The 21,645-nt window shown below is 44.0% G+C and overlaps 1 protein-coding gene across 1 annotated transcript; it reads right to left on the bottom strand.

Moving 5' to 3' along the window:
• Positions 1-2,332: 2,332 nt before the first annotated feature.
• Positions 2,333-21,613, bottom strand: NUDT5 (nudix hydrolase 5). Its single transcript, XM_088844186.1, has 10 exons — positions 21,417-21,613; positions 14,686-14,790; positions 13,240-13,307; positions 9,160-9,209; positions 7,778-7,885; positions 6,196-6,291; positions 5,532-5,633; positions 4,095-4,103; positions 3,909-3,962; positions 2,333-2,572 (listed from the first exon to the last, which is right to left on the bottom strand). Exons 2-10 carry the CDS (start codon positions 14,743-14,745, stop codon positions 2,463-2,465), a joined length of 657 nt encoding a protein of 218 aa, XP_088700312.1. The 5' UTR covers positions 14,746-14,790; positions 21,417-21,613; the 3' UTR covers positions 2,333-2,462.
• Between the last annotated feature and the right edge of the window lie 32 nt (positions 21,614-21,645).

The raw sequence follows: 21,645 nt of genomic DNA, 5'->3' as shown, positions 1-21,645 counted from the left end.
AGCAGCAACATGAGTGTAAACAGTAGACAATAAAATTTTATTTAATAAAACTTTCATTTGTCTTGGAAAAATAAAGTCTGATATTAAAAGATTTCTAAGATTACTTGTATAGATCCATTGTATTCATACAAAATTCATCCTGCGATATCTATTGCAAATGTATTAGTTTAATCCTAAAAATATGGACGGACAGTGACCAACAAAAAGGCACTTAGTTTTGTGACTGACATTTGGAAGCAACAGGGAAAAAATGTTCTCAGTGTCCCAGTCTGTATTTGAAGCAGCACAGTTTTTCTTATGAGTAATTCATTTTATTTATTGTCCAAAAAGATCAAACTTAATTTTTCGAGGATGTCTTTCTCATTAGTATGGTTTTCTGTCATGGTTGATTTTCTCAGTAAGTACAGGAAGTTTATCTCCTTTAGCTGAGGATCACAAAGCTAACTAATTTTAGGAGCAAGGAGGCAGAGAAAATACAGGCGGATATAACAGTAGGTAAGTCGATTGGAGAGCATCTCCTGGGGGCCTTGGACCACTGTTACCATGGAAGTACGACCCAGTGTTACAGTTGTTTATCCCCAGAGAAGGTGGAAATACTGCTTTTAATCTAAACTTTCAATTTGTAAATACTGATACAATAGGGCCAGCCAGTGAAAACAGAATGCCACTTCTCAAACTGACCAAACTTCCAAAGCATAGCTTTTGATACAGAGAACATAAACTGCATTAGGGGGATATTCTAGGATTTAGCTATTACTTCTAAACTGTGCCCTTAGGAAAAGGAAAAGGCACAAAGGACAGGTGGGGTTACAAGTCTCCCCGCTGCATCAGCATTTTAGAGTAGCTTTATCAGTTGCCATGGGAGTGGTCTTGCAAGAGTTGGCCTGTTTGGAGATGGGTCTGTGCTTGGACCTGTGTACTTTCTGTATCCCTCAGTGCCTCCTGATTTTGAAGGAGTAACGACAAGAGCCTTGAGTCCTCAAGGGAAAGGACTGTGGTCTCTGGAGAATCATGATGCCCATGATTAAAAATAAGGACTTTTTTTTTTAAAGGCACTGGGGGAAGGCTACCATTAGAGCAACTAGTTGGGGCTGAATCTTCACAGTATTCACACACAGAGGAGACGATACATAAAGTTCAGTGGTTCCACAAGGCTTCCCGTTCTTGTTTAGGACATACAATATAAATATTTTTGCTCATAAAAATACCTCTAGGTAAGACAGTGAACGTGTAGACAAATTATATTCTGGCATTTTTGTCATTAGTCCCCCGGTTTTATATGGTTATGAGGGGCCTGGCTGACCTCTGGTCCAGGGCTGGATACAAGATTCAGGGGTAGCCAATGAGAACCCCCCAGAGAACTGTGCACCTAACAGGCAGGAATGCTGGAGCCACTGGAGGCCACACATGAGCCAAGCTTGAGAGGGAAGAAGATGGGGCGGGGCAGGACGTGAGCCAGAAACAGTCCCCCATACTTTGCTTTAAAGAACATACATACTTGCTGACATGCTGGCTACACTCATGGTTCAACACCAGGTGAAAGAAACAAAGTCGCTCAGTCAGGTCTGAGTCTGCAACCCCATGGACTGTAGCCCACCAGGCTTCTCTGTCCATGGAGTTCTCCAAGCAAGAATACTGGGGTGGGTTGCCGTTTCCTTCTCCAGGGGATTTTCCCAACCCAGGGATTGAACCTGGACTCCTGCATTGCAGGCAGATTCTTTACCATCTGAGCCACCAAGACAGTGCCCCAAATCATGTAAATCTTGATACTAGGATTTGGTTTTTAGAAACTAAGTACTTTTTGAGGTGAGGATAAGAAATGAGATTCTAAAGTATACTCACATGCTTGAGAGCAGGGCCCTGTGTTTTCATTAATGAATCAACCATTTTTCATTATATAAGAGCTGGTCAACCTCCAGCAGGTAGGTGGCTCTTACGGGCATCTAAGTGGAAACATCTGCTTATCATAAATGTTACCCCTATTTTAATCTCCTCTGCTATGCAGATTAATTCCATATAGTAGATAATTCAGCCAGGAGAGGCCAAGAAAGCCCCTATACAGATATGGCTTAAAAAAAACCTTACATGTTAAATGGTTATTTGCATACATAGTTTTTAGTGGGGACTGGGAAGAAATGACCTAGTTTGGAATTGAGGACTGTTTTCCTGTGTATTTCCTGGATTAGATTAGAAAAGTAATACCTGAGCTTTCTTTTTAACAGCTGGATTTAACGTACCAGCATTTTGTGTTCTTCTCTGTTAATATGAGCTGGAGTCTAGCATTTAAATGATGGCTACAGCTTACCTGTAATTACAATTCCATACCACCACATGCATTCTGTGTTGTTTTATTTTAAGAAAAAGCTAATTTCAAATCTCCATTACAACTAAGCTGATTATGAAGTCTCAGTGAAGGAGGCCTGGTGTCCTGTTTACAAAAGGACGGCTACTGTCCTTCGGCCTTAAAACTTCAGGAAGGGCACCTCAAACGGCTTCGTGTTTGCATGTTTCAATGCCAGAGCGTAGGAATAAACTCTGGCGTCCACCGTCAGATGTTCTTCAGCTATCAGAGCTAGAGGAGGTGAAGAGCATAAGTCAGATAACCAAGTCGAAAACAGATAATAATACCCCTTACCAGTCAGCCAGCGTTCACTGAGCAGCCACTGTGTGCCGTTCCTGTGCTAGATGCTGGTGATAACGGTGATGAACAAGACACTTTCTGCCTTCAGGGATCTTACTCTAGTGGAAGAATACAGGATGTAAGAGCAGGATTATGTCTCCAGCATGAGACAAGAACAAGGAAAAGCTGGAACAAGAAAAAGAAGACAGAAGAGCACATGTGCCAGGTGATGATTTTAATGTTAAACCAGCGAAGCTTTTAAGTTTACAGATCCATCCATCACCTCGCGGATGGCTCACTGCAGGGTTCTGCTGCTCTAAACCACCCAGTGACGATGACTCACGCATCCCCTCCACTGTCAGGGACACACGTGTTCCACGTGGAGCTGAAGCTGTGTATGCAGAGGGACTGGAGTGAGGTCTCAGACCTCAAGGGGATTTTGTGAGGACTTCTGTTTTACTCTGCCCCTGTTTCCCAGCCACTTGCTCAGGAACAAGCTCAGAGACGGTCTGACCCTCAAAGACAGGGTTCTGTCTAGCTCATCTGTGCCAGCTGGGGGTGGGGTGGGGGTGGGGGAACGCTGAAAGCTATCCTCATAGCAAACTGAGTTCCAAAGGCCTTCTTGCCCACTTCCCAAAAGTAACTTGCTGAATAAATAATGATTACTATATTGTGATGTTAGTAAAGCTGGCTAGTAAAGGGGCTTTCTTTGCCCCTCCCGCTTCTATATCTACAGATTCCTCTCCACCATCCTCAATATTCCACCCCCACTAGGCTGGAAGGGAAGTTGGAAAGGAAGCTGGAAAGAAGAAGGAATTTTTTTAAGGGATATTATTCTAATATAAAAAAAGAAAACAGAACATAACCTTCCAGCATCTGTGTGGCAACATTATCCCATTTAGTTTTACTCCTGCCTTCTCAGAGGCAGGGGCTGTCTTATTGTTCCCATTTAATGAGAAAAGCTAAGGGACTTGTTCCAAGTTGTAACTAATACACAGTCAGCTGAGCCTCAACCCAGTCTGACCAGTGGGCCTCAGAGCTGTGCTGCCAGTGACGGTGGCCTTGACTTTGACTTGACATTTTGCTATTTTCAAATGCTATTTTTTGCTATTTTCAAATGCTCTGCCAGCTGGAAAGGAGACATCATAGGTCACCTGCAGTTTTATAACAGTTTCCAGGTATTTACTTTAATGAGAAAGAACAAAGAAACAATTATGTTTAGTACCCCATTTTTGGGGTTAGGGATGGGAAAAACAGAGAAAGTCAGGTGATAATCAAGAGTGCTTACCCTCAAGTCTATTCAGCAGGTCATTCTTTGGTAAGGAAATTACTTCCACAAATTCTAAACAAACAAAGTACAAGTGAAAACAGAGCCAGACACCAGGTGAGCCCCCCCGAGCAACTCACGATGCCTCAGTCACTCCCACCGCAACACACGGCGCACAAGGTCAGCCCCCGGGGTGTGACGACGTACCTCCATCTCCTGAAAACACACAGAAGAGGACATTTCAGCAAGGCCCAGAGTGGTCAAACACTGCATGGCTTTTGTGCAAGATGTGACAAAAAGGCTACAAGTGTTTAACAGAAACCTGGGTCTCTACTAATTTATATACATGGTTAAAAAAAAAAAAATCCCAACAGTACAATGTTATTCTTCTCCAAATCAAATGTTTTAATAGCCAAGTTTAAAACCTATTCTGTGAGATATATATACACATTTGTATATGTATTTTTAAACTGTTAACATAAAACTTACCAATTTGACCGTTTTTGAAGGTACCAATTCAGTGGCATTGAACACATTCACACTGTTGTGCAATCATGAGAACATTTTCATCATCCAGAAAAGAAAGGTGGTGCCCACTGAATAAGAATTCCCCATCCCCCACTCCTCGGTGACCTCAATTCCACCTTCTGTCTCTATGAAATAGGTAGGTATCATAATATACAGCTATCTCCTGTCAGTGGGATCACACAACATTTGCCCTCCTATGTCCAGCTTAATCTCACTGAGCACAATGCTTTCAAACTTCATGTATCAGCCTGCTTCACTGCTTTACGGCTGAATAATATTCCACTGTAAGAATGGGCCACATTCTGTTTACCCCTCTGGACACTTGGGTTGTTTCCATCTTTGGGGTATTGTGAGTGATGCTGAATCACGTATCTATTAGAGCCCTGCTTTTGATTCTTCCGGGGATTCACCTAGGGGTGGAATTGCTGGATCACTGGCTAATTCCATGTGTAACTCTCTGAGGAACTGCCAAACTTTTCCTCAGCATATTACATCCTCTGGTTTGAAAACTGAGCACTTAAAATTAGCTGCGATGGGAAACTTGCAACATTTGCAACAACTGAAAGGGCTGGGACACGGAAGGCCTCCACTCTGCTACATGATGTATGGTGATGTCTGTGTCACCACCACCCTCCGTGGGGCCAGGAGAGCACGTGGAACTGACAGAGGCATTATGGCCTCTGAATCCAAGCTTGCTAAGAAACACGGGGCAAAGAATTTCCCCAAAGCTTCACAAAACCTGGAACCCAATAAGGAATAGTTCACGTGGTGCTGTGCCATAGCATTCCTGCCGTTCTTACAATACAGATGGGAGACAGAAGTCAGTGAGTCTGAAAACTTTCACTGTCTACTATCTAAGGTCCGTAGCTCTTAAGTGGGAATAAACAGCATACAGAAAACATTAAATACATAATTTAACATGTTACATAAAGCATAAAAACCAAGGACGTGCTGTGAGAAAAGTGCTAAATACACAAGATTAGAAAAATAGCCGAGTGTACCGACGAAGCATCTGTGAGAGACCATCGTTCTGTTAATAAAAATCACACTAGTAGTAAGTATGTTAAGATGTTCAGTGCAGCGCAACCACTGTCAACGCAGCCAGTGCACACGTACCTGGCTTTGGCTTAGGCCTTACATTTTCAGCGTCATCTCCATTGATAGTTACGGTCACGATGTGTGCGGTACAGTTTGACAAGCCTGGATCCATGCACACAGCTGGGGAGAGAGGCAGCAGGTCACCTTTCTGGACACTAGAGAGATGTCATTCACTGAACTGTCTCTGGAGGAAGAGTCACCTTGTGACTCATCATTAACATGGAAGTCACACAAGAGAACTAGTTTCTATGTTCTTCGTATACACGCTGCAGTCAGGCTGCAAAGCACACGTGTAATCAGCACTCATTTTCCCCCAAATTCCTGAGGCAAGTTTGAGAAGTCTGAGGGGTTAGAGGTAAAATCCTTTGACCACATCGATTAAGTCCTCTACTAACAAGTGTGGCATGTGGGTGAGATAAGTAATAACGCTTGGAATGTGGAAACCCTGAAAGGCACCCCTAATTCTCCAATTTCTGGTCATTTTTTCTCAGCTGTGCTCTCATGGTGGGGAGGGAGGATGCGATTCACTTACAGATGACTAGCCTTCATCTAGGCTTTATCTTCAGGGAATTAGCCAAATAGAAGCCATCTGAATTCCCAACATAAAGAACAGCCAAAAAATCAATCCTTTCACACCCAGAACAATCGACCATTTGGCTGGTTTTGTGGGAGCAGCACGAACCTGGAGAGCATTCAGCAATGTCGCCCTTGTAGCCGGTTTCCTCCTCGAGCTCTCGAAGAGCAGCTGCTTCCGGGCTTTCGTTGTCATCGATGAGACCTGCAGGTCCCAGGCACGTGAGAGGCGGGACAGGGAACCCCTGCTGCTGAGCCACGAGCCAGGAACCAAGCGGTCTGGGAAACGTGGGCGCGCAGGTAAAACTGACTCAGGTTCTGATCCATTATAGAAAAACTAAAGGCAGAAGAACACTCCGGGCACGTTTAGTAGGTTCTGCTTCTCGTGTTTAGCCCTAGACACTTCTGTGAGCACCTCAGCATCAACGCTACGGTACAGCACCACTGCCTGCGGATTCAGCCAGGTGCGGGCCGGCGGGGGTTCTGGACGAGTCACGTGGTATGGGGACAGTCTTACCCATCTTGCTTTCCTCCCTTAGAGCCACGTGGAGGCCCTGTAGGGAATCACCAGTTGTAAATGTCTCCTGGGCAGGAGAAGATGGGGAAGGAGGGAAGCAAAGGCCGGGGGCTGGCATGGGGTTGGGGGCGGGGAAGATGCAGGTACACTAGTTCCCTGTGAGGAGGACAGCAGCATAGCAAGTCCTTTTTTCTGAAAGGGATTTTAAAAACGCTAAGAAAATGTGAACATGGGTTAGTCAATTACTTTTTTTCTTTTTTAAACTAAAATGGCGTATTTGTTCTATTTTTGGCTACATTGGGTCTTCATTGCAGCACGTGGGCTTTCTCTACTTGCAACTGGGGGCTACTCTAGCTGCAGTGTGAGGGGTTCTCGCTGCAGTGGCTTCTCTTGTTGCCAGCTCCCGGGCTCTAGAGCACAAAGACTTCAGAAGAGGTGGTGCATGGGCTTAGCTGCTCCACAGCACGTGGGAGCTTATGGATTCTTAACCAGTGGACCACCAGGGAAAGTCCCTCAATTACTTTTAAAGTTATTTCTTCAGTAAAATGGCAAGGAAACGAGAAAGAAAATAAACCTGTTACTTAATGTGTTTTTCTGAGATGGACTGAAAATACAGAACTTAAACCACTAACAAGAAACAAGACCTCATCTCTTCAGATGGAAACAACCCAATGAAGTCCTAGAATATGTGCTGCATTCAATTCTAGATACCTTCTATAACAAGTGAAACAATATTCGAGTTGAAATTAAGACAATTTCCTTGGCCTGCTTAGTTATGGGAGGAATACGGTATCTTTTCCATTCAGTTTTTAAAGAGCTGGGCGTAGTTACCGTGTAAATTTGCCAGAGGCAGATTGCGACTGTTGGAAAGTGAAATACTTTTGACAAATTAAGGAAAAGCGATGACTCAAAAGAGGCTAGAAAGAATGAGAAAGAATGTTGCTAAGAGGAGAGCAGGTGGCCTGGAAAAGTGAGCTGTGACACCTCCATGGATCTGCGGATCACTGGGGTGTGGCCTGGAGGTACTTCGGTGCTCGAGTGGTTTTGTTTTACTTGAAACCACGTGGACAGATGAAAAGCTGTCAAATATTTAAACGCCACTGTCCTCAGGCTCCTCCTGGGCTTAGTCCCACTGTCTCCCAGGGGCGATTCTCCCCCCAGTGTTGTTACTCACCTGCGGGGAATTCCAGGCAGTAGCCCCCCATCGGGGGTCGGAACTGCTTCACCAGAATGATGCATTCGTAGTGAAGGGTTCTCTGCAACACAGGGATGATTGCCACACCTGCCAGCAGGAAATAAAACCAGGGAAACCCCAGGGGAAGGTCAGCAACGCCAGTGATTTTTGTTTAGAGCAGTCTAACTGAAAGCCCACCTTTTAAGAAACACTGCAGCTGAAGTCTTTCTTGTATTTGCCATTAGTAATAAGAAGTTAATTTAAGCTATAATACTGGCAGTTAACTTTGGAAGTTATTCTCATTAAGAAAAGGAAAAAATAATGACACTTCCATGTTGCTTAATTTTCTTTTTTATAAAACTTTATTTTATAAAATAAAAGATTTTTATTGTTATGATTTCTTAAAAATAAAATCACAACTAGAACATTTAGCCCACGGTCCAGGACAAAATTTCAGTCTCCACGAACCTCTGTGGAGACCATTTCTCACCCAGTCGCAGCCAGGTGGCCACGGAAGTTATGCTGATCTGTTCTTAGATTTCCTTTAAGTAATAAAGAGAGTAAGTTCCACTGCTCATAGAATATGCTAGCTACACTGAGCTTTATTGTTTTAGGATAAAAGAAAGGCCTTTTCTCCCAAGTTATTTGGCCTTCACAGCAAACCCAACCCAAAGGTCACTGGATTCTGGAAAACACAACTGCTCAGGAGGCCCACTCAGCTCCTCTCACTTTCCCAGCATGAAAACACAGCAGCTGCAGCAGCTACTCTGCTTCTAGGAAAACTAGAACACAGAGCAAAGTGGAAAAACAAACAGGAAAAACGAGAAAGACCTATTGCCAATCTTCCCCTAGACCAGAGGTGGTTTTCAGGACTGTTTCTGGGATATTTGTAGCCAAAGCATTCATGCCTGGAAGGGAAGGTGAACTGAATGAATAGTCTTTTCCTAATTCATTGCCTCATTTCCTCAAAGCAAGTGGTCACTACTATAAAGCACACAGTAGTGCCACGTAAGATTTCCAAACTAAAGGCTCTCACCTAGATGCTCTGTCCAGAACACAAGGGGATTTCTAGAAGTCGTAACAAATCTAGACAGTGTGTGGCTTCAAATTACACTGACTTATGTTTGGCTCTAAGTAGGATTACATCTTCCCTTCAGAAACACTGTTCTGAGCCTATGTAACAGGAACCAGAAGTTACTTATAAAGAAAGCTGGACTTAGTTATACAGTGTTGCAAACAGAACACCAGAGTTAATGATGCAAGATCATCCGTGAAGACAGCCCTGCTCTGAAGTAGTGGTTATAGTAAGAAACCGTCCCACCCCCAGGCTCCCGCAGTCATGTGTTGCTTTGGGGCGAGTTCTAACCGGTCTGCACTCATACCGTCAGCCGACTGGCCCTTCCTGGTTGTCCGCTTCACGGTCTCCCACGTTCTGTTCGGGCAGACAAGAGAAGTCGAAAGCATCAGTGCTGAAGAGGAGACTGTTCTTGGGTTTTGTGTGTGTAACCAGCACCTTACAAGTTCGAAGCATGCACATGTGCTGAGGGTAATGGCCAAGAACACCACACAGAAAAGCGCTGTACTGAAAAGAGCCAGCTGGGCTTTCCCACAGCTTCTAAAGTTGCCAAGGAAATCCACTGCTGACTACATTTAACCCTCTGCCTCTGAAAGGAGGGTCTGCTCTTCACTTGAGTTGCCTTTCCAATCAGCTCACAAGTCATTTGCTTGAAACACTTCAGTTTGGATCATGGATCTGCGGTGAGCAGCACAGCTGGTGATCAAGCTTTGAAGGCCATGAAGCAGTCAGTGCAAACCCCGCCCCTGTGCAAATTCCAAAGGACGCTGCATCAGCTGAACCACTGAGACAGTTAAGTACAGGCGAGATTTTAACACCAGTGGCCCTGAACACTCAATTTAAGAAATTTACTATTTACTAACTGAGGAACTAATCGTCTTAGGTAAGTGCTCTGCTTTGCATTTATGAGATGCCATCTAAGAGGAAAACGTTCCCCAGAAGAACAGTGGGGTGAGGGGTTCCTGGTCCCCTCTTACGGTCTTATTCCTGACTAGCTATTTGTCTCAGGGAACCTGGTACTTACAACCCAGTTACTGGCACAATCCTGCTGTTTAAAGGGGGTTAGGGAATTTCTTCCTCACTCTCAAGCTTTCAGTAGAGAAAAGCAGCGGTTAGAGATGAGGCTAATGAAGTACACAACTCTGGGTTGAAAAGGAGGAAGACATCTGAGTGGGCCCAGGGGGAGAACGGCGTCCACATCTGACGCTGGCCTCCCTACAGTGACAGTGAGTACAAGAGCTGCTCCTCGGAGTAACCCTCATACCTTTCATCCGGTTGTCCTTAAGGCTTGGACCTTGTCACGTTTCTATGAAAAAATGTCAGATATTTAATCCAGTTTTAAAAAAAACCTTTCTGTAAACTAGATCTTGTAGTATTGCACGCAAGTTCTAAAGGGCAAATATGTCAAAATGAACGTGTGACAATCAGCAGGGTCACCATGACAGCTCGCAGCTGCCAGCATTCCTGTAGCAAGGAGCCAACCAACAAGCCGTTCTGACCAGTCAGGGATGCAGATCGCAAGTGACAGAACACCTGTTGGCCCCGTCCTCTCTGCGGTCTCTTAGGGTTAGTCCTAAAGACTGAAGAAGCTAGCTGGGAGAAGCACTGAAGGTCCCATGCCAGATACACTAGGAACAAGGGGAGCAGAGAGAAGAGCATCATTACAGTGGTTAAGATGAAGTAAATGAGCAGTATGGAGCCACAAAATAGATATGGACTTATAAGAAATCCTAGAACAAGAATGCCCCTGAGAGCTCCAGTCATCTCAGAGGGACTCGGAGAGGAGAGTTGTCCACCTAATTGAGTCAGAAACTCCACATCTCCACTTGGTCACTAGGTGACCCCAGACTCATGACCTCCTGGTGACTGTTTTCTCACCTGTAAAACCAGGGAACTGAGAGTACGTTGTCTTAAAAGTCTCTGGTAGCTTTAGAATTCTGATTCTGGTTGACTTGTTGTTTAGTCGCTAGGTTGTATCCGACTCTTTTGTGACCCCATGGACTGTAGCCCGCTAGGCTCCTCTGTCCGTGGGATTCTCCAGGCAAGAACACTGGAGTCAGTTGCCGTTTCCTTCTCTAGGGGATCTTCCTGACCCTGGAATCGAACCCACGTCCCCTGCATTGGCAGACAGATTCTTTACCAGAGCCACCTGGGAAGCCCTCTGGTTGAGTTACTGTTTTTAATATTTGTTATAGGAAAGCCTGTTTCACTTTCTTCCCTCCAGGTAACCAACTCCAAGATGTAGGCAGGGCACCAGAGAGTGAGCTCAGCTCCGTCCTGAATGCTGATCAAGAGGCACAAAATCAATGTCTCTCCCCAGATCAATTCCATACCCGCGTCCATGAGTGAGAGAGTGGGACAAAGAATTCTCTAGCTGCAGTTTGGTTTTGTACTGGCAGTATTTTATAAATGTATAAATCACAGCCTGCTTTAAGCACTCTGAAGCCTGACAATCAGGTATGAGATGTTAATGTCTCACACGAGAGCTTCTGGAGGCCACAGGGAGCCCTGACAGATGGGGAGAAATGTGCTGTCAATAGGCTCACGGTGTGGAGTCTGGAGACCCTAGAGCCCACTCCCCTCTGCCGGAGGAGAGTCTCCGGAGGTTGAGACCGAATTATGAGTACTTGGAAACAAGTCCCATGTGATTCCAAGGCACATCCCTGATAAAGTGAGGATGGGGAGCAGGTGCAGAGCTGGGGGCGTGACAACCTGTACCCTTCACAATGCTGCTGCTGCTAAGTCACTTCAGTCGTGTCCGACTCTGTGCGACCCCATAGATGGTAGCCCACGATGCTCCGCCGTCTCTGGGATTCTCCAGGCAAGAACACTGGAGTGGGTTGCCATTTCCTTCTCCAATGCATGAAAGTGAAAAGTGAAAGTGAAGTCGCTCAGTCGTGTCCGACTCTTCGTGAACCCATGGACAACAGCCTACCAGGCTCCTCCACCCATGGGATTTTCCAGGCAAGAGTACTGGAGTGGGTTGCCATTGCCTTCTCCACCCTTCACACTGGCCAGTGTCAAAGGCTCTATTTTGTGTCATAAGCTTAACTTGACAAGAAAGAGAACCAAACTGATCCAGGTAGGCTGGGCTCTAAGCTCTGGGTACGTTTTCACAAGTGTTAAGTACACTTGTCACGTCACCGAGGCTCAGACCTCCTGGCGTCTCTGTGGCCTAGTCCTACACAGCCAGCTCACTGCTCTGTGGATGGGGCGAGCTGCGATCAGCCTTCTCACTTTGGGTTGGACCGTGCTATGGACATCTTAATGTTCCCCACAGCTCTCCAACACTGGACCTTGTTACTATTTTTTGCTACTTTAGTACATACAGTCAAAAGTTGTTAAAATCACTGGCAAGTCCATGTACTTTAACAATGATGAGAGATGTATTTATTCCCTTAGGAAGAAACTGTATTTTTATTTGATCACCGTCATAGAAAACATTTTTTATATTAATGAATTTATATCATATAACCTGGATACTAAATTTAGCAAAGTTTTCCTACTTTCTCATTCTCCTTTTTCTATTTCACTAAGGAAATGTTTAACACATTTTTCCCGATAGTTAAAAATATCGATATTTTAAAAAATGCTGAATAGGAAAGTTGGAAAAAAGACTAGTCACACAGCTGCCATGAATATTTTGCTAGTTTTCCTTCTAGCCTTTTCTTGCACATTATTTGGCAGAATTTAAAAAGCATTAAAAAAAAAGCATATATCCAATTTCCTATTTTCTTATCAGCTTATGAACTTTTCTCACACTACCAGGTTGTCTTCATGATCTGCTTTGGAGATGGCTGTACAGTTTTTTACCAAGTAAATACACTATAATAATCATTTTTCTCTTTTTAAGATGTCTAGATGTTATTTTTAAGATGTTCAATTTGTTCTTTAATTATGATGGAAATTTTTTCATGCACAGATCTGACTGCAAATAATTTTCTTAGCACAGTATCCAGACACTGCAGGGCTCAGACTCCAGGAACTCCCTCCCGACTCCCACATTTCTTTATGGCAATTGGTATTTGCTTTACAAAACTTTCCCCCCTCAACTTACCTTTCCATGAACAGTATAAGCCTGCACATTTTATCTCAAACCCAGCAGTGTTTTCTCTTACATTCTAATTCAGAGATGAAAAAACTGGTTTAAGAGAAGGAAATAAGCTGCACTGTTATTATTATGCTGCTTTATCAGCTGAAATTAGGCTTGGCCCAAAAGTTTTAGGTTCACCCTAATCTACTTGAGAATGGTATTAAAACAGCTCAACTAGATTCTTCAAGTCAAAGCTTACAGTGAGGAAAAGATCAACGTTTATGCCAAACACTAAATAGAGACCCCAAGAACCCAAATCCTGAGCATTTTATAAAAAGAAAAAAAAGAGTTTACCTTGTTTTACCAGTAGGATCTCTGTAAGTTGTTTTTTCAAGTTTGACCCATTTTCCTTCTGAAATTAACTAAAAGGAAATCAGACAGTAAGTTGGGAAACTTTCAAACTGAGCTATTTTTTATTTTTTTATTCTTTCAAATTTTTGGTGGCTCTCAATGATGATGTTTCCCCCCTCAAAATCTGTGTCCAAGTTTTCAGCTCAAAGGAGTAAAAGCTGTTTTTCTGGTGGTGGTCCCGCTGTTCTGTGGAATTCTGGAGGTAGCACTGAGAACTCACGAATTCTGGGGTGTGGGAAGGTCTGGGGAGGAAGGGGTTTTCTGGGATGCTCCTAACCTTCTCTCCTCCAATCTGGTGCCAGTCACACAGGTGTGTTTCAGGGTGTGAAACTCAGTGGCATCTGACGGCCAACGACTACACAGCAAAGCCAACTCCAGGGACCCCGTGGCCAACGAGCACATCCCCCACAGTGACATGGGTTTACCACCCAGCCTGAAGGGCACCCAGCATCATTACACTTAGATGCCGAGGAGGTTAGGTGGCCAGGACTACCTTACCTACAGACTACACTGAGTGAGTGCAAGGGTTCCCTGTGTACATAAAGCAGCAAGTGGCCTTTTTCTAAATATTCTTTTACTTGTCGCCAGCAGCAACCTAATAATTATTCAGCAGATCTGTTCACAGACAATACAGAAATATTTTTAAATCAAAAAGAATTCCAGAAAGGTGTCAAGCTCAGAGTTTCAAAGATGAAGGATTTAAAGTTTGTCCTCTGCAATGGTTCCTGCAGGAAGAGACTTTTTAAAAGGTAAACAGGATAACACGCAAGACATGTTCAGTATGTTAGTTGTGGAATTTAGACCACAACTAACAACTTAGGTTTTTCTTGTCCTTAAGCATGCATATTGAGGTCACAAATAGCTAACCAATATGTGATATTTAGGACAAAATGTCTAAGCCTTAAAATTCATCTATGATTTATTCTTCTATCCAGGGAAACTTTCAATGAAAACTGAAACAACAAGGTCCTACTGTACAGCACAGAGAACTATATTCAACATCCTGGGATAAACCATATGAAAAAGATGTGTGTGTACATATATATATTTAACTGAATCACTCTGCCATACAGCAGAAATTAACCTAACACTATAAATCAACTATACTTCAATAAAAACTAAATTTACAAAGATAAGTAAAAATGGAGAGTTTTAAAAATCAACAGTTGAAGCCCACTTTAAAAACAGCCTCAATTTCACTAATACATATAATGAAGAGACACCACTACTACCACACAAGAGCAAAGTGTTCCTGGGTCCTTAAAAGGAGCAGGAAGTATGTTTAAAAACTACCTTGAAGAATTAAAAACAAGCATTTGAAACTGCAAATTTCTTTTAAACTCAGCTTTATGGGGCAAAGGGGAAGGGAAGTAAAAAGACAATATATACCTCCTCTGAGATAATAGACTGTTCGGTATTTCGAGAAGAACCTGCTGTTTCTTGTTCCATTTTCAAACTAGTTGCTCTTTACAGTCCACAGGAAGGAACTTCACGCTATGAGAGAATGAGATTGGTTTAGGCTACATTAATGTTTCTGAATTACACATCTGTCCACAGGTCACTGGTCAAAGTATTTACTTAAATGGGGGAAAAACCGGGGTCATCAAAGCTGCGTTCCTCTGCTGAAGGTGGGGGAGAGCTGCCAGTTGCCCCCGAGGTGGAGATGGAACAGGAAATACAAGGCCTCTGGAACAGCCAGGAAAGAACAGAAAGCGGCCCAGTGAGACCAGCCCACAGCCTGCCATGCCTGAGGTCTTCAGAAAACACTTTCCAAGGAGAAACAGAACACAGATTGTACAGCATGCCCCATGCCCACCCCTCAACTGCCATCCCTTATCAATCCTTTACAGTGAAACTTTGTATTATACGGGCTGGCTCCTTCCCTTTCCCATTTATCTCTGTGTTAAATGCATATACCATTTTAATTGAAAACTGCACAGTTCAGTGGCCCATCCGAAGTTTCCACATGGATCAGTCACAGTTGCACATAAGGAGTTAACCAGAAGCACAATCTGTGAGCAGAGAGCCCCGTCCAGGTGGCTGTGGGCCACAACTTCCATTGTCTCTCTCGTGCGTTCCCTCAATTCCTATATCCTGAATGTCTGAAAATCTTTTTTCTACCCCCAAAGTTGATTGATAACCTGGCTGCAGATACAATTACAGGCTGAAAATAATTTTTGGAGACCCTGCTCAGTGTCTTGCTTCTGAGAAGCAAGCCAGCTGCTGAGAAATCTGGAGCCACTGATCCTGGATTCTCTTCGATGTGACCCTGTGTTCCTCCTCTGGAATCCACAGTGGTTGATGTCCGATGATGCTGATGTCACTTGTAGGGGATTCCAGTGGGTTCTTTCAACCTGGAAACTTCATTCTGTGCTTCATTTTTAAATATTCATTTATTTGACTTTGTTGGGCCTTAGTTGCGGCATGTGGGATCTAGTTCCCTAGCCAGGGATGGAACCCGGGCCGCCTGCATTGGGAGCATGGAGTCTTAACCACCGGACCACCAGGAACTTCCCCATTCTGTGCTTCCTTAATTGAGTACTTCACTGATAATCTCCTCCCCTCTGCTTTCTCTGTTCTCTCTTTCAGGAAATAATACTTAGCTGTTGGACTTCCTGAACTGATCCTGTCTCAGTAACAAAGTAGTAAACTACCTGGATGTTGAGATATTTGGAGACCATCAGTCAGCATATTAATTCTATGAATACAGCAAAAGAAAACAGGCAGCTGTTCCTTTGAAAGTAACCCAGATGGCAATTATCAGGTGAACACCCCAGGAGAGAACTTTATCTACCGAGATTTTTATCTTCTCGATTTCCATTCCCTTCTATTTATAACATATATATATATATATATCAGAGAAGGAAAAATTCCCCCACCCCTTTTAGTTCTGACACTTAAGAGAAAGTGACTCTCAGGCAACCAAGCAACTCCATTCAGAGCACAACAGAGTCTGTCTTGAATGGTACAAAACATTTGGATGAAGTCAAAACGTTTACCTCCTTTTAAAGTGACTCTGACCCAATTTTCTTAAAAGCAGAGAACTGTAGTCCTCAGAGGTACAAGCACCACCAGAAGAGCAGACAGAAAGAGCCAGACAAACTCTAATTTTCTCTATGAAAAGACTCTTAATCTGGATCCCCAGCAGACAAAATGGTCAGTAATACATAATTTAGAAAAGCAGAGGTCCTCCCCTGACCCCACATGTGTATCTTTAGGGGCAAAAGGGCATCTAGTTCCCTCAGATTTACACGGAACTTTAAGGTATTTGCGTTATCTGCTGAGGCCCCTTATGTTTCTCTTTACAGCTGCCCTCAGATCTTCAGAGATTGTTGATGAGCTGAAAAACTAAAAAAGCCCTATTCTCGTCCACTACTCATCTAACCAAGTTAGCTAAATTCAAGCACAAAACAGCAGCAATCAAAAATCGACCTTTGGTTGGCAAATGCTAAGCTAGAAGCAGCTGTTTCAAACAGATTGTATTTTTAAATGTTTAAGCTAGAATGTGAGAGGTCTAGAAAAACAAAAAACAAGCTCCAGACATAAATTACAAAAAAAGAAGAAAAAAGTGGCTAACAGGGCTGGGTAATTACCTGGAATGCAATCAGCCCCAGGGGGAAACAGCTATCTGTGGCAATCTATTGACTGTGTTAAAAACGAAAATGGGATTTAAGAGTGGTTTCAGAAAAATACTCTATACTGCTCGATTCCCAAAATGTCCATGATTATGAAACCACCTCAAAAATATTACTGAAACAAAAAGAGTAACTCTCAGCACCATTTCAGTCAGGGGCAGAAGCTGAATGGTGCAGTGGGGCTGGTCACTACAAACACAGATTTGCAGAAACCAGTCAGCGTTCTATGCTTGGCTGCACCTCAGGCTCCATCACACAGCCAGAGGGCTTTCCTAAGGGACTCCGTGCAGTTTTGAGATTTAAAAGTTTAATTCAAATTGTATCCACTTAGCTAGAACTGAAGGTCATCTACATTTTGCCAGTAGGTGTATGTTATACATAAAAAAACACAAAAACTCCCTTGTACCATGGACAGAGGAGCCTGGTGGGGTACAGTCCATGGGGTCCCAAGGAGTGGGGTATACAACTGAGCAATTAGGCACACAGTACACCTAATGTTGAATGTTCTAATTCACATAATATGTTTTCACCTACTTTAGTTAGAGGTGAAGGTCTATGATGTGCCAGATGTATGATTTTTCCAGGGCACAAAAAAATGAGGGAAAATGTCACAGGATTCTTAGAACTCCTGTCCAGTGGCGGGCAGCAGTGTCACTAGCTCTGTGAACCTGGGCAGTTCAAAAGTTCAAGTGTATTGCAAGTACAAAGTGACCACGATTCCTGCCCCAGGGGACATTACACTTGAGGACACAAACAGCCATAAAGGCAAATGCCTGCCAGAAAGACAATGTGATGCCAGGGTGTTTTAAAGGAGGCACAAGTCACATCCACTCGGGAGGCAGGGAAAACAGTAAAGACTTTTTAAAAACGCATTTTGATACTAAGCTATGATCTAGAGACTAACAAGGCTGGGAAAGCAGTCTGAGAGGAAGGATCCACATGAACAAAAAGCAGAGATACTGACAGGAGGAAGGGCTGAAAATGTACAGGAGTTCAGCAAGCTCTGTAACTCTCAACCTTCCCCTCCCCACACCCTCCCAAAAGAAAGCCAAAAACAATTCCTTGTGTAAGGGATGATGTTAACATTTATAAACACATTTCCAAGGGCTTACACAGATTTGGCTGGAAGCCCACCCCTTTCCCCCACATTTGCAGACAAAGTACTCAACAACCCTAACTGGCACGTTCCTCTTGGGGTTGGGAGAGAGATAAATGATCACCTTTTCACAACAGCTGGATTACCAAGTTAAGCAAGAGTAAGATTCAAGAAGTTAAACTGAGATTCTCAGAAGCCAGACTGTAGAGTATGCGCCCAGGCTCCTCATCATTCAATCATTACCATACCCGAGTCCCTGCAGTTTGCTGAGGTTGCAAAGTGAAACAAAAATCAGAGCAGGAAATCACACACTGGTTAATCTCCCCTAGCTAATAGCTGAATATTGTAAATACCATCTATACTCAATCAGGCAGTTTTATAAATAGAGATATCAAGAAGGCAACTTGAAAGAAATTAAGCGGGAGATCAATTTTTGCAAAAAATTACTTTGTGTTAATAGGTATGTCTAAGATTCCATTCTAAGTTCTTTCAGAATAACTACACAGAAAAACCACTTGATTTATAATGAACAAAATATCATTAATGTAGTTACATTTAATATTCTTGGTTATAATTATAAAACTTCAAAATTCTTAGCTTTTTAAAGGATTATATGTATGTTGTTATGACCAACCTTGATAGTATATTAAAAAGCAGAGACATTACTTTGCCAACCAAGGTCCGTCTAGTCAAGGCAATGGTTTTTCCCGTGGTCATGTATGGATGTGAGAGTTGGACTGTGAAGAAAGCTGATCGCCGAAGAATCGATGCTTTTGAACTGTGGTGTTGGAGAAGACTCTTCAGAGTCCCTTATACTGCAAGGAGATCCAACCAGTCCATTCTGAAGGAGATCAATCCTGGATGTTCATTGGAGGGACTGATGCTAAAGCTGAAACTGCAATACTTTGGCCACCTCATGCGACGAGTTGACTCACTGGAAAAGACTCTGATGCTGGGAAAGGTTGGGGACGGGAGGAGAAGGGGACGACGGAGAATGAGATGGCTGGATGGCATCACCGACTCTGTGGACATGAGTTTGAGTGTACTCCGGGAGTTGGTGATGGACAGGGAGGCCTGGCGTGCTGTGATTCATGGGGTCGCGGAGAGTCGGACACGACTGAGCGACTGAACTGAACTGAACTGAACTGATGTATGTTGTTGTAGGTCACGAAGTCGTACCTGACTCTCTGCAACCTCATGGACTGCAGCACAAGGACAGCTTCCCCATCCTTCACTGTCTCCTGGAGTTCACTCAGATTCATAACCATTGAGTCAGTGATGCTATCTATCCTCTGCTGCCCTCTTCTCCTTTGGCCTTCAATCTTTCCTAGCAACCGTGTCTCTTCTAATGGGTCAGCTCTTCGCATCAGGTGGCCAAAGTATTGAAACTTCAGCATCAGTCCTTCCAGTGAATATTGAGGGTTGATCTCCTTGCCATCCAAGGGACCATCAGTACTTTTATATGTATGTATGTGTATATATATATGGGGGGGTGGCGCTGCATTGCAGGGCAATCAGGGATTACGACCGGGGATCCAACTTGTGCCCCCTGCTGTGGAGTCTTAACCACTGAACCACCAGGGAACTCCCTGAAGATAACATTTTGATCAGTACTTCTTTTATAACATCTATAGTAAAATTTTGGTATCCACCTCAGATGGATTTGCTTTAAGTGAGTTCTTTGCTGACAATGATTATCCTTACATGATGAAAACTTCCTGTAGTTATTTTGATCATAAAGGAAAGCCACTGAAAGTATTCTTCATTCGTTTTTCAGTAGGTGTAGGGGTTGGATGGGCAGGAAGGGAACTAACATTTTACTGAAATTATACTACTTGACAATTTTTGATCATTTATCAGGTGATTTACAATCATTACATTTAGTTTTGGTTAAGCAAGAGTGAACTGACTGTACTTACTCTTGGGAAAGTTAATTGGTTATGGTCATATGGCAATAAGATCAGTGAAGGACCTCTTGTAATAGCCCAGAAAAGAGAGAACACAGTTTTGGACTACAGTGGAGCAGTAGTGAGCAAACAAATTAATTCCCTGCAGATGAGACTTTTTGCTTTTCTTAAAACAGTTTCTGGGGATGCCAAAGCTAATTCTAAGAAGGAGAGGAAACTTGGAGAAAGGGGTGGCACAAGTTCAAATTTGGACACACTGAGTTTGAGATGCTGGTAAGATATTCAAGTGGAGAAAACCAGCAGGCAGCTGAAAATACTAACCTACAATTTGAATCATATTATGGATTCAGAGAAGGAAATGTTTTTTCATTATTTCACTTGGAATTAGTCAATAACCCTCCCCCCCATCACTTTGCCTACTGTGCAAATGAACAACAAAGATGGGTCAGTAAGAAACTGCAATTTTAAGCAGATATCCAAAATGTGTGCCCTTAGGGAAAGGTGCCTGGGGACAAGCCCAAGGTAGGTAACTAACAAGCAAGATGAAGGTGAAAGTTGCCCAGTCGCGCCTGACTCTTCGTGATCCTATGGACTGTAGCCTGCCAGGCTCCTCTGTCCACAGAATCCTTCAAGCAAGAACACTGGAGTGGGTTGCCATTACCTTCTCCAGGTGATCTTCCCCATCCAGGGATCAAACCCGAGTCTCCTGCATTGGCAGGCAGATTCTTTACCGTCTGAGACACCAGGGAAGCCCGTAAGAAGTAAGGTTAGGTTTAAAACGTGTTTCTTAGCACCTCGTCATTTTTCATTCACTTTAGAAATAGAAAGTGAACTTCTTTTAGTACTCTACATTTTGGACGCCTTCTGATACTTCCTTAAGGAAGGGAAAGCACACAGACGATAAGGTAATAGAGGAGGAAGAGAAGGAAAAAAGAATGTTATTACAAATTCGACTAGTACTCCTTACGGTCTTACGAATCCAGCACGGTCTGGGTACGTACGGATACAATCGGGCTGTGTTTTTGCAAGCTGCTACGTTTAAGAGGATGGAATAAATGAACTTGACGCTCAAAAGCGACACCTCACCCCCTCCTTTCCTCTGTCCTCCAAATTTACCTCCTTTTACCACTTCCAAAGTTTGACTCCCGGGTTCGCAGAGATAGGGCTCTTTTCCTTTCGTCATAGCCTTCCCCACGAGCCAACCGGGGGCCGTGACTCCCTTTGCAGATGCCTCCACCGCGGCACTCACACTAACATCTCACTGTGATGTCTGCAGTTTTCCGGACTCCTAGGAGCCCAGTTCTTCCACCCCAGTCCCTGGTTTGCCTCTGAACGTGCCCCTCCTCCCCCCGCTTCCCGCGCCTCGCGGACGAGCCAGGTCCGCAGCCCGGCACGAGCGCGCGGCTGTCCGCATGCTCCAGGTGTGCTCCCTCCGTCTCCCCGCCAGGAACCCCTGCACGTGATTGGCCCGCGCCCAGTTACCTACTCCCAGGCGTTCGGCGAAGGGATGCGGACTCCTTTAGGAAGGAGGAGGACAGGTGAAAGCACGGGTCCGAGGAAACGAGGCTCAGGAGGTGCAGCTCTACTGCAGGAGTCGCAGCCGCACCTCGCGGCCGAAAGAGACGGAGGATGCGCGCTCGGCCCCTCGCAGCACCCGTAGCAGCCCCAGCCGGTGACCGCGCCGCTGAAGATTACCTTCCGGGGCAGAGTC

Source organism: Moschus berezovskii, chromosome 15 (genome assembly GCF_049115385.1).
Source record: "Moschus berezovskii isolate FMDL1 chromosome 15, NW_MosBer_1.0, whole genome shotgun sequence".
Lineage (NCBI taxonomy): Eukaryota > Metazoa > Chordata > Mammalia > Artiodactyla > Moschidae > Moschus > Moschus berezovskii.
The sequence above is the reverse complement of the archived record's forward strand: the minus strand, read 5'-3'. Positions and strand labels throughout refer to the sequence as shown.

Coding starts and splice junctions, on each gene's coding strand:
- NUDT5 (XM_088844186.1), bottom strand. CDS start 14,745: ATGGAACAAGAAACAGCAGGTTCTTCTCGAAATACCGAACAGTCTATT. Junction 6,292..7,777: donor CTGCCTGGAATTCCCCGCAG/GTGAGTAACAAC, acceptor TGGGACCTGCAG/GTCTCATCGATGACAACGAA. Junction 5,634..6,195: donor CATTGCTGAATGCTCTCCAG/GTTCGTGCTGCT, acceptor CTCTCTCCCCAG/CTGTGTGCATGGATCCAGGC.